Below are 15,401 nucleotides of genomic sequence, written 5' to 3'. Positions count from 1 at the left end.
TTTTAATTTGCTGAAGTTTGTTTTATTTTCTGCTGCCCCTAATGGCTACTAAAAAAAATATACTGCCCTAGGAGAAAGTTTGATCGCACTAATAGAACATAACTCACTCATTAATAATTTAATTACATAACTCATTAACAATTTTATTTATTTCAAAACCATAATAATATAATCAACTAACAATAGAATCATCGAAACGACACGCTTACCTGCTTGGCCTGCGGTAATAATAATTCTGTTGTCAGTACGCCTGGCAATTAAATAAAATAATTTACAAAATAAAAACTTAAAAATTATCCAGTGAAAATTTTTAAGAAAGCATTTGATAGTTTTATTTATTATCAATAATAAAAATAAATTATTAAATTAATTGACTAATACTAATAAATTAAATCATTAAAAATTAACAATATAAATATTTTATTAATTTATGAATTGAAAATTAAATATTTTTGTAAATTACAGGCTCTGACGGACCCACCGTCATCTTGGTGCTCGTCGAGCAACGGATTTCGACTCAGTGACTCGTCGCTTTGCCCAGATTCACTGAATCCAGATGATAACGACTACAGCAATACAGTGACATCGATAACTGGATCAACGAAAATAGAATTTATGATTGGCTCACCGACGCGAAGATTCAAATCAACCGTCCCCTGGCAGAGTAATCAACAGCATCAGCCCATTAACCATCAGCAGTACTTTGATAGTATCAATTCGTCGACTGGGACTGGTGGCATGGCGCCAGAAAGTCTAATGACTGATGAATTTCCACCCCACAGTGGCGAAGCGCTCGCCGAGTGCGATTCATTGGATGATAATCCTATTTCTAGTGAAGATTAGTTTTTTTATTCCCCTCTTGAGTGCTACTAGGAATTTTTTGGATTGTAATTATAAAATTATTCTCAATATTTATCATTAAAATTATTGGATATTTTTTTTTTAATAAAATTAATTTCTTACGACCAATTTTTTAATTTTTAAATTAAAAGATTCAATTTTTTTCGTGAAATTAAAATTTATTGGGTGTATTGAATCGAACAATTATTCGTGGTTGACCCTTGGTAATTTTTTCTATAAAAATATCATGAATATTCAAACCTGGATTAAACAATCGTTCACTCAACTTTGACATTACAGTTTATTCAATTTTTTTAAATTGTCAAAATAAAATATTGATAAAAAATATGTCAAATAATTTTTTTTTTTCATCCAACTATTTTTAATTTATGGATAAATGATTAGAGTTTGCTATATTTAATTAATTATTCTGAAAAAAAAAATTGTATAAAATATTCCTATTGAAAATTCATTTTATTACAATTACGTTCTTCTTGACTCAGCACTCAAGAGTTAGTTATGTTATTTATTTATTTAACTAAATTATTTATTGACTAATATTAATCTAACGATTCTGTCAATCACATAGATTTCCGTAATAATTAATCTAATTAATTATCAAGGAATTAAAATTAAAATTTATGAAAAATTTTACTAATAACTTTTATAAATACTATTAATTTTTTCACGTAAACAACTGATTTACCTAACGATCTTCGGTAATTAAAAAAAGTCTTGTTAAGTAAAATTATTTTTGGCTCTAAAAGATATATTACTCATTAAGTCGACGAAAATATTCAGGGGATGAATTTTTTATAAAATAAAAAATCAAACATCGCAAATTTATAAATTTATTTTGTTAAAAACTACTTTTGAGACGTTGAAAAATATAAATATAATTAAACTCATTGATTTGAGGTACAGAGATAATGGTAAATATTAAAAAAAAAAAACTTCCATAAAACTACTGTAATTAACTGTATTATTTTTTCGTTGAAATAATTTTCTTTTATGTTACTGATAAAACACTATGTTAATATGTTAGTACCTCGAGAAAAATAATACTAAGTTATTAATCAAGAATCAGTTTGCTTGGCAAACTTTGAATTCTTTGATCAACCGTCGCTACGACAAATTATTTTATTACGTGTATCACTTAGAGTCTCAATCATGCATTTTTGTTTAAAAAACAATTTTTGTACTACTTTATTGTAAAAATTTTTTTATAAACTGGCTGTGTCCATCTACTTGTTATGCTTATAGAATTATTAAATATGTAAATATGTAGAAAATTTATTTTATTGATAAGTTAATAGTAATAAATATTTGTGATTGTTTCATAATAGTATAAGTGTAATTCATTATAAGTAATCATTAACAAATCAGATTGGACATCAGCCAGTTTGAAAAAATTCATTCCAATTTTATTTTATTGTTATTTAAATATTGCATTCCTTTAAGTATTTGTGATTTATGTTTTTTCAGTAATTTTTTTTTTATTTTATTCTATTTGTCATTGTGTTACATAGATTTTTTTTACTATTTTATAAAGTTAAAAATTAAATATGGTCACACTATGGTATAGCTCAGAAAAAATTTTTTAATAATTTTCTAGACTATTCCTTAAATCGGTTAATTTTAAATATTAAATTTTTACTAATAAAAAAAAAATTTATAATTATCCACGACCACGCAGTTACTGTGTTTTAAAATTGGGCAGCCGCATATTTTCAATAATTTTATTTTTATTTTTGGAAAGTTCATACATTAGTGTGACCATTTTAAAATATCAACATATCGAATTGGAGTAAATCAGTATCAAAATAAATGAAATTTTAAAGTTTGAATTAAATATAAAAAAAAAATAAAAAAATACAAAAACCGATTAAAATAGATTCTATCACAGATATAAATAAAACTGTGATTTAGACAAATAATAAATATGTATAATGATAATGCGTACAAATGGCTTGACTTAATTTTAATCAAAATTATAAAATCATAAAAAAATTTTCAAAAAATTTATGTCATGCTCATTTGATGACACTTGTACGCAAAGTCACTAAATTGTGATTAATATATTAATTAATAATTTAAATAGGACTGACAGGACATACTTATAACTTTATTTAATTATATTTCTATCATATCTATTATTATTTTAGTGCCTGATTTTTCAACACAATGTAAATAAAAAAAAAAAAAAAAAAAAAAAAATCTCACGTTCGCTGAGTTTGATTTTTTACATCGTGTTGCATATAAATTCAATTGGTACATTCTTGTGACTGATTTTTAAAATATATTACAAAGAAAAATATAACTTAAAGATTATTCAAAGCAAATAAATAAACAATATGCTCAGATACTACTGTAACTATAACTATAATTATAATTATTACAATTCGTGCAGCTAAAGGACAAGATATAAAAAATAAAAATATATAAAATGATATGATTGTAATTACTTGTTATTGAGTAGATGTCGTTAACGCACTGCAACAGGAGACTATTATTTTTATACGCTGATACCCGTTAGTTTATTATACAAAACTATTATTAATAAAATATAAACAATAGTTACTTTTATTTGTAATTTCTATCGGCAGTCTTGTAGAGTGACTTTTCGACATTTAAATTATTACCCAAATTAAAAATATAAAAATAAAAATAAATACAGATATTAAATATTAAATATACATATGCTGTATATTGATGATTGGTTATTAATTATTGACTATTATTTGTGAATTAATAATTGATTATGAATAATTGACTACGATTAATGTTATTAAGCTACTTGTTAGTGTATTTAATTATTGAAATAATCCAAAACAATGACGGATTCTGTATATAATAATATTAACAATAACAATAATAAAAATAATAATAAAAAAAAATAATCATAACATAAAATTGAGTCGTGAAAATATTTAATTAGGTATTGTAAATGTAAATAAATAATGTGTAATGAGAATGCGTGATAACTTGATAAGATTATTATTAATAATAATAAAATATTAATAAAAAAATAAAATACATGAATCAACAAAGACTTTTTTAATTTTACCCTATTGTTATGTATTTTTCTTTATTTTTTAAATTTATGATTTACGGTTCAAACATGTTACATAAATGATAGTAAAAATTATAATTGAGTGTATTTTTAATTAAAAAAAAAAGCTGGAATCTTTGCGGTATGAATTCTCGGTATGAGTCAATGAAATTTGCATTTAAATAATTTTTATTGTTGTTATAAGCATTTAAATCTTACTAGCAACCTTGCAGTCACTATGTGACTGTAAAAAAAAAAATTTATTTTGTTTAAGAAATGTTTTATTAAATTGATTTTTTTTTAAATTAATTTTTTTTTATTGAATTAATTTTTTTATTAAATTAATTTTTGTTTACATTTTTTTAAATATAAGCTCATCCTGATGTTACACTCACCAAGAGCTTTCATTAGAGTACCCACATGCATTTTGATATATTTTTCATATATACATATATATAATATATATAAATATATGAAAAATTGATGTGAGTACTCAAATGAAAGGTCTTGATGAGTGTAATATCAGGATGAGCTTATATTTTTAAAATTCCGATTTGTATAAAAGTTATAAAATTTATTTGTAAATATATTAAAAAATTACTTTTATTTATCTGTTGTAAATTTTAAATTTAGCCCTAAAATGCAAAATATTTTTTAAAGTCTATAAAATTCAATTCGTGGGTATTTCCAATTGAATCAACCAACATTAATTATTCATGTCACTCTCATTTGATTAAAAAAAAAGAATTAAAAAAAATAGATAAATTACAGATAATATAATATAAAATAATATAATGAATTTACTATTTTCTAGGAAATGACTCTCAGAATATATCCTTACATTCTGCTCGAAAAATTAAGATAAACGGAACAAAACCAGCTATTAGTGTTAATTAGATTTTCAAAACTCATGTATAAAAATTCGTGTAAAAAAAAAAAGTAAACCACAAAAAATTAGTGGCCTAAAAGATTTTTTATTACAATAAAATTTCAAATAAAAAATTTCTAGCACACAAGAACATTTCCTGAGATTTTTAAAATAATTATTTAAATCTATTCCATGTTTCTTTGTCCTTCCTTTTTCGATCTGCTTCAGGGTCTCAACACCCGTCCTTACTTTTAACATCAAGGCTGGATACTTAGAAAAACTGCAATAAAAACGCTTCGGTTCAATTTTATTAGCAATTACTGTCTCAATAAATATAATAAACCTATTTAACACATTCGTGATGTATTATATTGCTAATTTATTAAATTTCCTACTTATAAATTTATTAAATAGAGTAATTATTTTCTCTACAAAAATAAAATAAAAAAAAAACGAAAGCGGTAATTTAATCAAAACAAACTTAAAAAAATTTTTTATTATCTTCAATTGACCTTTCAATTACACTTACATGGTAGTTCTTCAAACAAAGATTCGCTTATCTATATAACTATTTATTCAAAGTAATAAAGAATCACGTGAATAAATTTCTCTCAAAAAAATCAGATAAAATTCTAGTTAGTGGGTAGAGTAAACATTAAAATTCTTGTGAAAAAAATCAACAAATAGAGAATAAATGAAAATTATTAAAACAATGAAGAGGATACTTAAAAAAAAAAAAAAAAAAATAGATAATTTAATTATAATTATAATACAAGCCTTTGATAGTCATTTAATGAACGTCACTATCATTTATTGTGAACTAATCTTATCACTTAATAATTATCATCAGCCTCAACAGTTGTTATCACAAATATAAACAAAAGTATATTCTTTCATCTATTAAAAGAATTAATTCAATTAAATTCCACTATTTAGAAAATAAACAATAAATAAAATATTATTAATTACACTTATTAATAGATCATCTCTAAAAAAAAGTCTGGCGCAATATTTATGTACTCTAAAAAAAATATCTTTTTAACTCTTTTTTTTTTTTTTTTTATTTATCAAGATCTAAGCTTTAGGTAAATAAAATTAGTGGAATATATCAGACACTTGGAATTGCTTTAAGAAAAATTCATACATCGACAAATATGTACAATATATAAATAATAAAAATAATATCAATGTATGTAAGTAATAGAGAATTTATATAAACAACTACATGAGATAATATCAATGTAAACATATGACAAACGCGTGGATAAAATTCCTGTCACTTACGCAAGGTGATGAACCAGACATACGTTGAATTTAATTGAGTACATCCAAGACGAAAGGCGACCTTGTCCAAAACTTGTGCCATATAATTCACAACAAATTTTTTTTCTTACTTCTGACTCAGGTTATCAACATTTTAATCGTCTTCATCTCCATTATAATTACTATTATAAATATTTATTAGCTGTAGTAACATATACATAGATATAAATAAATCCTTATGACCGCGTAAGTACATAGTGAGTATATTATATTAATTATATATTTAAGTAACATACATTTTTTTAAAATAGCATAGTTTTTGAAATAATAAATTCCATGTAATAAATACAAACAGTAATTCATATTTAATTATTTTAAACAAACTTGTCAAACGTCACCGGACAAACGTGTCATATTAATCAGATATCACGGTAAGTTTGCGGTCAAGTACGATTGTGTAATACTAACTCGCCATGATCAAGCCATACTGATATATGGATTTATTTTTATATTTATGGATTATGAACATATTTCAAAATGTTTTATGTATATAGCTGGTTTTTTAAAATCAAAAGTTATTTTTTTTTTTTTTTTTTAATAGTTATAATTATTTTATTAATCTTTTTAATGGTCTTTGTAAATCTTTTTATAGGCATTTATTAAATGTATATTGATGAATCGTTCCTGTAATAACAATAATTTAGAGAATTTTATGTTTACTAGCAACCTTGCAGTCACTATGTGACTGTAAAAAATAAATTTATTTTGTCTAAGAAATTTTTTATTAAATTGATTTTTTTTTAAATTAATTTTTTTATTAAATTAATTTTTGTTTACATTTTTGAAAATATAAGCTCATCCTGACGTTAAACTCATCAAGAGCTATCATATGAGTACCCACATCAATTTTTCATATATTTATATATTTTACATATATGTATATATGAAAAATATGTCAAAATTCATGTGGGTACTCAAATGACAGCTTTTGATGAGTGTGACGTCGGGATGAGCTTATATTTTTAAAAATGTCAATATTACACAAGATAAAAGGTCATTTCGTAATTATGTATCTATAGATAGAGAATTTCCGAATGCAGCCTAAATACTTATCATCATAAATTGACTATCGGTGAGAATGATATGAAATCTTGAAAAGACACAAATTCAAATCAAGACCTTTGCAATGACACTAAATTTTACTAAAAAAAATCCGATTTTATCTTATGACTATATCCTGGACATAAAATTTTTTTTATTTTTTCAATAATATAGATTATAAATTATTTACTGCTATAATAAATGAATTAATCCAATGCCAGAAAGAAAATTTATTAATAAGAAAAAAAATGTCTTTTATGAATGAATGAAAAAAATTTAGTGAATTTTTAGAAAAATTTCATTAAAAAAAGATGTTAGATTGAAAAAATTTTCACCTTAAAAAAATAAAATAATAAATATTTATAAAGACCATAAAAGTAAAAAATAATTGATACCATTCGTGTTGCATTTCGAGGTAAAAAGTGACGGTCTTGTTATACTTCATGTCCAGACAGTATAATAATACACTTTAGCATTCAAGATATATATACATGTAAATAATTATCAACGAGATTGGAAAGTCATTTTAACTTTATCTTTCATTAATTCCTTGCAATCTTTTAAAATTCAATCACTATATTTTATTATATTACATTTATAATTAATAATAATTTTATAAAACTTAATTAATTCAATACTTGATTATTTATTTTATTTTTTATCGTCTAATGAAATTAAAAATTTATTAGATGACTCGGACCGTCAGCGACCTCCGAGAGACGGAAGCGTAAAATAAGCAGCTCTTCCTTGAAGTGGACCTTGTAAATCGTAAGGCTGCAAGGTGGTGAGCCCATCGTGTGGTGAAGTATCGTGACATGGATAAGTAAGCGCCGAGTACTTGTATTAATATAATACAATAATAACAATAATAATTATAGTAATTGGAGAGCATTTATCAGCACTCCATTTATGTTTTTTTTTCTTATTCTTAGTCTCATTACATGTCAATTAATTTATTTTTCTCTGTTATTCTATTATCTTCATTGCCATGGAATCAAGTAGAGGTAAAAGCTTGATAACGAGGGGGAAAAATGAGTCCAGTGGCTCGAAGGTTGCTCAAGACAATGACCAACTATCTGATAATGAGGAGTACGATCCGTTCGCGGCACGGATTTTAACCCAGCCTAGCTCGTATGACCATTATAATTTACTAATTCAATTAAATAGAATTAAATGGATGTGTGACATGTTAGTATGCATGTGGGTTATTTAGTAACCAACCTTACTGGATACCAGAACAGGTGGCCTTGTTTGCTTATTATTATTATTATTATTATTATTATTATTATTATTATTATTATTATTATTATTATTACACGATTGCTTCCTGTAATTTTCACTAAAAATCCGCGGTATTATTTCCTCTTTTTATTCGGCTGTACGCCGAATACAAGCAAACAGGAAATCCTCTTCTAAAAAGTTGATGGCCGGATGTCGTATCGTTTTACGTCACTTCTGTGACTATTTTATTCGGTTGTTGATTTGTCGACTGAGATAGTGGCGGGATTTTTAAAAGAATGAAGGCGAGCGTGTTAAGTCTAGTAACATAAAAATTCCATTTATTTCTTGATACTGACAAACCTATTTTTTTATTTTACTAAAAGTTTGGTATTTCAACTCTGCGGCTTAAAATTTCAAATTGAGGCTTATTATCGATTTAAAATTACTCGAATAAAATTTTACTGCTTTCAAGAATAAGAAGAAAGTTTTTTTTTATGAATTAAAACAAAACATACCTATATTTTTATTATTACGCACAATTTAGGGTATTATTACTTGTAAGACATAATTTTACGAATAATTTTTAGTATGAAAGGCATTGATATCGATGTGTCATTTAATTGTAATAAATGTTGGGTATTATTAACAAAAATTTTGTGTCAATGTCGTTACAGGGTTTCAAGTCACGCTCTACAATCTATTTTATTAAATTTCATGATTTTTTATTAGTTATAAAAGAAATTTTTTAATTGACTATTTTTTTTTTTTTTTTTTTTTATTTAATACAGAATTTAACTCAAAACGCAGATAAATATTAAGTAGTGTTGAATTTTTATGAGTAAAAAATTATTACACACGCAATAAGTTTAATCAATAATGCTGATAATTAATAAATTAATTGCAATGAACTCTGACATGATTGAATAAAAATTTTTATTAATTCCCAGATACATATCCATAAATAGTCAAACAAAAAATAAATTATTGATTTATCAGGTATTAATTATTGATTTCTCACTGAAAATCATAAAGTTTAAACATAAAATGTATTATTCAGAACTGAATTATGCAAAAAACTATCTTAAGGCAATAAATCATTTGTTTCTTAACTTTTAATAATACATCATTTGAATTTCTCATTTAAAAGTGATAAATTGCCCGCATATTAGTCTTATATCTATAAAACAATAGTTTAAATGGATTAATACTAGTCAATTTTCAAGCATTTAATATTTATTGATGAATAATAAAGGGAATTATTTTTCTTTTGGTTTAATCGAAGCAATTAACTTAACAAAGTTAATTTTGCAGAAATAAAAGAAAATTTACACAACTTTCAAATATGACTTGAATTAATAGAAAAAAAATGTAGTATTAAATTGAACAATTAAACATAAATCAGTTACTTAACCAATGATACAATGAACCAACGAAAGCAGCAGTCGACTGACGTAAGGAATAAACATGTTTTGCAAAACCAAAAAAAAAGTATATCAGCCTTCTAAAAGCAGAGCTTGACACGCATACCAAATTATTCACAGCCAAAAATATTTGTCTTGATTACTTAAAATTCATCTACTTAACATAAATTACATCTCATTAATTTTAAATTATGAATAATAATAATAATAATAATAATAATAAATTGTATTAAAGAATATTTTATTTAAAAATTTCAAAAAATGTCTTCTGATATATTTAAAATATTCAAATAAAAAAATATGACTTTAGAGCAATATTAAAATAAAAATTTTCGTCGGTAAGAACCCTTATGGTTGACACAACTTAAAATAAAAAATAAAAATTTGAATTTAGATATTAATAATCAATAATTTTCCAACAAAGTAAATAATGAAAGACAACAAAGCATTAAAGCAGTGAAAGATTAAAAGTGATCATAAACTTTTAGCGACTTGGTGGTGTTTATGCACCTGCTGAAGGCCTCGATTGGCAGCGGCATACTTTTTCTTCCACACGCGTTCAGCCGAGCCGGGTATGTAACGGCCTTAGTTTCCAGCGTGCTGATCGGACTGATAAGCTGCTACACTGCAGTCCTCACAGTAAGTCCACTAAACTGCAGTATCATTCTCATTATTTATTACAGTATACTAAATCCTATGTGTCTCTTTTTTTGCGAACATTTGTCAAGGATCTTTCCAATCATATTAACCAAAACATTTTTTGCTATCTCCTGTGACTTTTGCGTCACTGATTTTTGTTCTCGACAGTAAAAAATCGGCGGTCAAAAAGCACACATCACAAAAATAATAAAAAATGAGATAAATATATTGAAAAGATGATGTCAGTCACTTGTTGTGGATTTAAGAATAAAAGGGGCGCGCCAGCATTCTTCTCGCTACTCTTGACTTATAAATATCACGTCCAGGATTTTAAATATATAAATTACGCAATAATAATAAATAATGACAATGATAATGAAGATCTTGTTATTATTTTTTTCGCTTACAACCAATCGTATTAATAATAATGATAACTTTTTAATTAAATAAGTAAAATACAACAAACCGCTAATGATCATAAATCAAAAAGTCAATATCAATCAATGTCCCACATAATTAATATATTTTATTTAAATAAAATAAAAGCCTTTTAATTTTTTTAGTTACTGTTGTTATTTTGCAATCCACTAGGTGCAATGCTCACACATCCTCTGTAGACGCTTTAAAAAACCCTCGATGGATCTTGCTGAAATAGTATCCTCGTCATTTACGATTGGACCTGAAAGATTTCGAAAGTACGCTGTTCACTTCAACATCCTCACCAACGTCCTCGTGTGCTTCATTCAATACGAAACGGTTGTAATATACTCGATATACGTCGGCACTTCTACTCAGCAGGTGCGTCATTGTTCCCACAATTATTCAGTAATTTATACAATACGATTATTACTTTACTTATATCACACATATATCATGCATTGTGATTATGTCATTATGATTATTGTAATTGTCAACATTAGAACTATCAACTATGAATTAGTGTAAAGCTTGAATCATTTCTCAGGAATTTCAGTTTTTTAATTATTACGCCAATTAGGTCATGTTTAATATCGTATAATTTTTTTAAAATTTTTTCCTAGAAGAGTATTTTATAAATGATAAAATAAATAAATTTTTTTACTGAGAAAAAATTTTTTAAAATCACAAGGGTGGTATGAAAAAAATTCTTCTATTTTTTGAGTAAATTTTTTAATTATTAAGTTAATTATTGAAAAAAATAAAGATTTAATTCTACGTATTATCTGTCTGTATTTTACTACGCGATAGCTGATATCGTTATCGGAAGCGCTCTATAATTGTTAACACTTAAAAATTTTCCGTAGGTCAGTCATATTACCTGTCAGCATAATTTAATAATTCTAAAATACCCAAAACTATTAAATTACCGTGGCAACGTAATTTACTTGTAAAAATAGAAATGATTTGTAAACAAAAAATTCCATTAAAAATCACGATCTGTAATTACAAAATTAAGTTCCAGTAGAGCGAAACCGGAAGCTGTTTATCTTCGTAATCATGATCGTGTATTTTGTCTTGTTTACGATAGGGAAATACGCTTTAAATAGACATTCATCATCTGGATATACAGATTAATAGATTCGTCGATTAAGCAAATAATAAATTATTTTACAACGTTTCTAAGTAAATAATAAAATAATCAACCTTACATGTAATCATTTCCGGTTTACATAAATTTGTAAATAAATCAAAATAAAAATCAATCACGAGCAAAAAGTTATAACACTTTTAGGTATAAAATTAAATCAAGTAGAACCGGAAATTAGTGATCGCTATTTATTAATCGCTTTAATTTACTGACACGAGAATTAACTATTTATTATCTACCATCAATCATTGGATAATAAACTTCAACATTTTTTTTTTTTTTTAAATTACAGATAATTGAAAATTTAACAGACGCATCGATTAACATTCGCATTTACATAATAATGTTCATGCCGATTTATTACATCCTTGCACTGATGCCAAACTTTAAGTGGTTGATGCCTTTTTCGGCCGCGGGGGCGTCGTTTCTCGCCCTCGGATTGACAATAACTCTGTACTACTTTTTCGAGGACTTTCAGTCACCAAGTCGCCTACAAATGTACACCGGCATCACTGCAATACCAATTTTCAGCAGCATATTCATGTTCGCCGTTCACAATATGACGGTGATAATGCCGCTAGAGAACAGCATGAAGAACCCGAGACACATGCCGCGAATTCTTACGCTCAGTATGATGCTGAACGTGCTCATTTACATGATCTTTGGATTCCTCGGGTACAACAAATACATCGACGCCTGTGATACAGTTATTAAAAATTTGCCATTTGGAGAGATGTGAGTCAGTCATTTATTTATGCAATTTATTATATTTCGTTACGCATCAGTAGCTATAACTACAGTTTATAAGAGGCTGGTAAATTTTTTATGATATATATTCCTTTTTTCAGTGCTTTACATAATGCGCAATATCGCTCATTTTATTTATTTAGAGCCGTGGAATATTCCATTAGTTTTATTTTAATATACAACAAAGTACTCAATCGATTTTTATGTAGATAAAAATTATTTTTTGTTCATTTTAAGGAGAATCAAATTTTAAAAGAAATAATTAATAACTTGGTGTACATTTTTTTTTTAAATGTCCTTAAATCTATGGAGTTTTCTTCTAAATTTGAATTTTTACACACGGAAAAAACAAAAATTAACTTGATTTAAGAGAAAAAATTTTTAAACTCTTTCAAATGATTTTAATTACTGTATAAATATTTCTATAAGCATAGAACTTGATAAAGTAGTTAGTATAAATGTCAAAGTTTAAAAATTTTGAAAGTTTGAAAATATTATTTTGACATTATAATATTCTACACAATAACTTATATTTAAAGTGGCATCAAAATAACTAAAACCGGTACTTCTACCCTATTTTTTTCCTGTGTGACGTCTTTCCTCTTCTAAAAAAAAAAAAAAAAAAAAAAAAAGAACTCCCATAAAAACCTAAATTAAGTACTATTAATTTTGAAATCATATAACTTATCGATGTACTGTATTTTGACAAAGAATTCAAGACTTTATTAATTTTAAAAGCAACTTAATGAACTTGTGAATTATAAATGAATGAACTATAATTTTTATTTAAAAAAAACCCTGTGTAAAAACCCGTATAAGTAATAAACATATAAAATCGGTTGAGTTGATATTAATAAATTACAATAATGGAATATCCTGCATTCGTCCATACAAATTAAATAAATAAATGAATTATGAATGACATTTAACACTATTAACAGTAAATAATAACATGTGATTGTATATATAAATTATATACCACATAAAAAGCATGTATGTTAATGTAAAATACTGGAATTTTTAGAGCGTCGAAACTCGTTAAAATAGTTGTAACATTGTCTGTCATTTGTACATACGGCCTTCACTATTATGTGCCTGTAAGTATTCTATGGCCGATGATAATTCGAAAAAATGTAGCGATGATAGGAAACTGCACGAAAGCTTGTGAGATAATATTCCGATTAGCTGGTGTAACCATTTCAAGTAAGACATAATTCATACATCGTACAATTACTCAGTGATTTAAGTGTCGGAAAACCTATTTATTTTTTTTTTATCATCTCGGTATTTTTTTTTTTTTTTTTTAGTATTTATTTATTTTTATTGATAAACTTTTACAGCAATGCTCGCGGCAGCTATTCCGCAAATGGTACCGGTGCTTGGATTATTGACAGCGTTCAGTATGACAACCACGATGTTATTAATGCCTATTGCCGTTGAAATGGCCATCAAGTGGTATGACAAAACGCCAATTATTTATGTCTTTTGCCGATGGTCAAAAAATATTGTCATTTTTTTTATATGGCTGCTTATGTTTGTAAGTTTATTTTTTTTATTTATGCTTGACAGATTTATTTGCTAAAAAATAATAATTGTTCAGTAAATTTTGCACTGTACAATTGCAAAACATTTAAGAATTTTTTACTCGATTAATTAAATAATATTATTTAACTCTTAATGTAAATTTATAAAAAAATAAAGAATAGTATTCTTGACTCAGTACGTGAATCAATAAACGAAATATTTGTTAAATGACAACGCTTCGCTATCATTTACTATTAATTTTATCAAATTCGAAAATTAAAAAAAAAAAAAATGATAACTATAGATATGAAATCTCACTTGTCGAGCATAATATTTTTTTCATTCTTCCAAAACATTTTATGTTTATTCTATTACTCATTGTCATTTTTTAAATTAATTTATTTCTTTTATTTCCATCCTAAATAATCACAACATTTTTTAGAATATCTCTTCAGTGAAATGAATTATATACGAAGAAAAAAATTGATACCAAAGTAAATAATAATATTATTACACAATAATTTTTTTTTTCCGTAAAATTTTATTTTTTATTATACTTTTATACCATTAATAATTCTCTGAATTTATAACAAGGAATAATATACTCTTCATTTTACGTGGACGGTAGTAACTCGTCATTAAATTAACGAAAAACAAATTATTTATTAAAAAAATAAATTATAATTTCTTAGAAATCAGAACATATTTTTTTTTTTTATAGAAATTTTTCATAAATCAAGTTTAAAAAATAAATTTTTTCACATTTAAATTTTATAAAATAAATTTTTAAACCCAAAAAATTTATTTTCGTTAAACACATTAATAATATTTACAGAACAATTAAAAAAAATTAACATACTTACGTTTATTATCCTAGAAGATAAAAAAAAATTACAACAATAAAAAAAAATAGCACGGCAATTTTTTTCAACGCAAATATCTAAACTTGGCTCAGTTAACAATTATTAATTAATCGTAATAAAAATTAGCTAAACATTTAATACGCATTGCAGGTATTTGGAGCAGTGGAAAATTTACGCGACATCATAAATGCCTTTAAGAAAGAAACTGATAAAGATTCCTGCTAAAAAAAGGATCTATATTAATTAGAAAGTAATTTCAATCAATTAAACAATAATTGACATTAAAATAAAAGAA

The 15,401-nt window shown here is 25.1% G+C and overlaps 2 protein-coding genes across 9 annotated transcripts in view; both read left to right on the top strand.

Annotated features, from left to right (window-relative positions):
• The window catches only part of Jvl (javelin-like), a 71,297-nt gene extending 67,415 nt beyond the window's left edge, over positions 1 to 3,882 (top strand). For all 6 annotated transcript variants that reach the window (XM_074246219.1, XM_074246217.1, XM_074246216.1 and 3 more), the window contains one exon: positions 466 to 3,882. In XM_074246219.1, coding sequence (XP_074102320.1) covers positions 466 to 843 — 378 coding nt within the window. In that variant the 3' untranslated portion in view covers positions 844 to 3,882. The remainder of the gene's footprint in view (positions 1 to 465) is intronic.
• Positions 3,883 to 5,882: 2,000 nt separating this feature from the next.
• LOC141530211 (proton-coupled amino acid transporter-like protein pathetic) lies at positions 5,883 to 15,397 on the top strand. 3 transcript variants are annotated; one of them, XM_074247202.1, is made up of 9 exons: positions 5,883 to 6,280; positions 7,814 to 7,947; positions 8,124 to 8,255; positions 10,255 to 10,405; positions 10,997 to 11,203; positions 12,265 to 12,707; positions 13,744 to 13,922; positions 14,060 to 14,256; positions 15,257 to 15,397. In XM_074247202.1, the coding sequence occupies exons 2-9, from the start codon at positions 7,940 to 7,942 to the stop codon at positions 15,329 to 15,331; spliced, it is 1,392 nt and encodes a 463-aa protein (XP_074103303.1). In that variant the 5' UTR covers positions 5,883 to 6,280; positions 7,814 to 7,939; the 3' UTR covers positions 15,332 to 15,397. The 3 variants fall into 3 exon arrangements, with proteins under 3 accessions (XP_074103303.1, XP_074103302.1, XP_074103305.1); XM_074247201.1 differs by having other exon boundaries at positions 5,883 to 6,269; positions 7,814 to 8,255; XM_074247204.1 differs by lacking the exons at positions 5,883 to 6,280; positions 7,814 to 7,947; positions 8,124 to 8,255 and adding an exon at positions 8,292 to 8,365.
• The last annotated feature ends 4 nt before the right edge of the window (positions 15,398 to 15,401 follow it).

This window comes from Cotesia typhae, unplaced genomic scaffold (assembly GCF_013202065.1).
Source record: "Cotesia typhae breed Kobodo isofemale line unplaced genomic scaffold, CoteBio_Ctyphae contig_48, whole genome shotgun sequence".
In the NCBI taxonomy this organism is placed as follows: Eukaryota; Metazoa; Arthropoda; class Insecta; order Hymenoptera; family Braconidae; genus Cotesia; species Cotesia typhae.
This window is presented reverse-complemented; position numbering and strand designations above follow the sequence as displayed.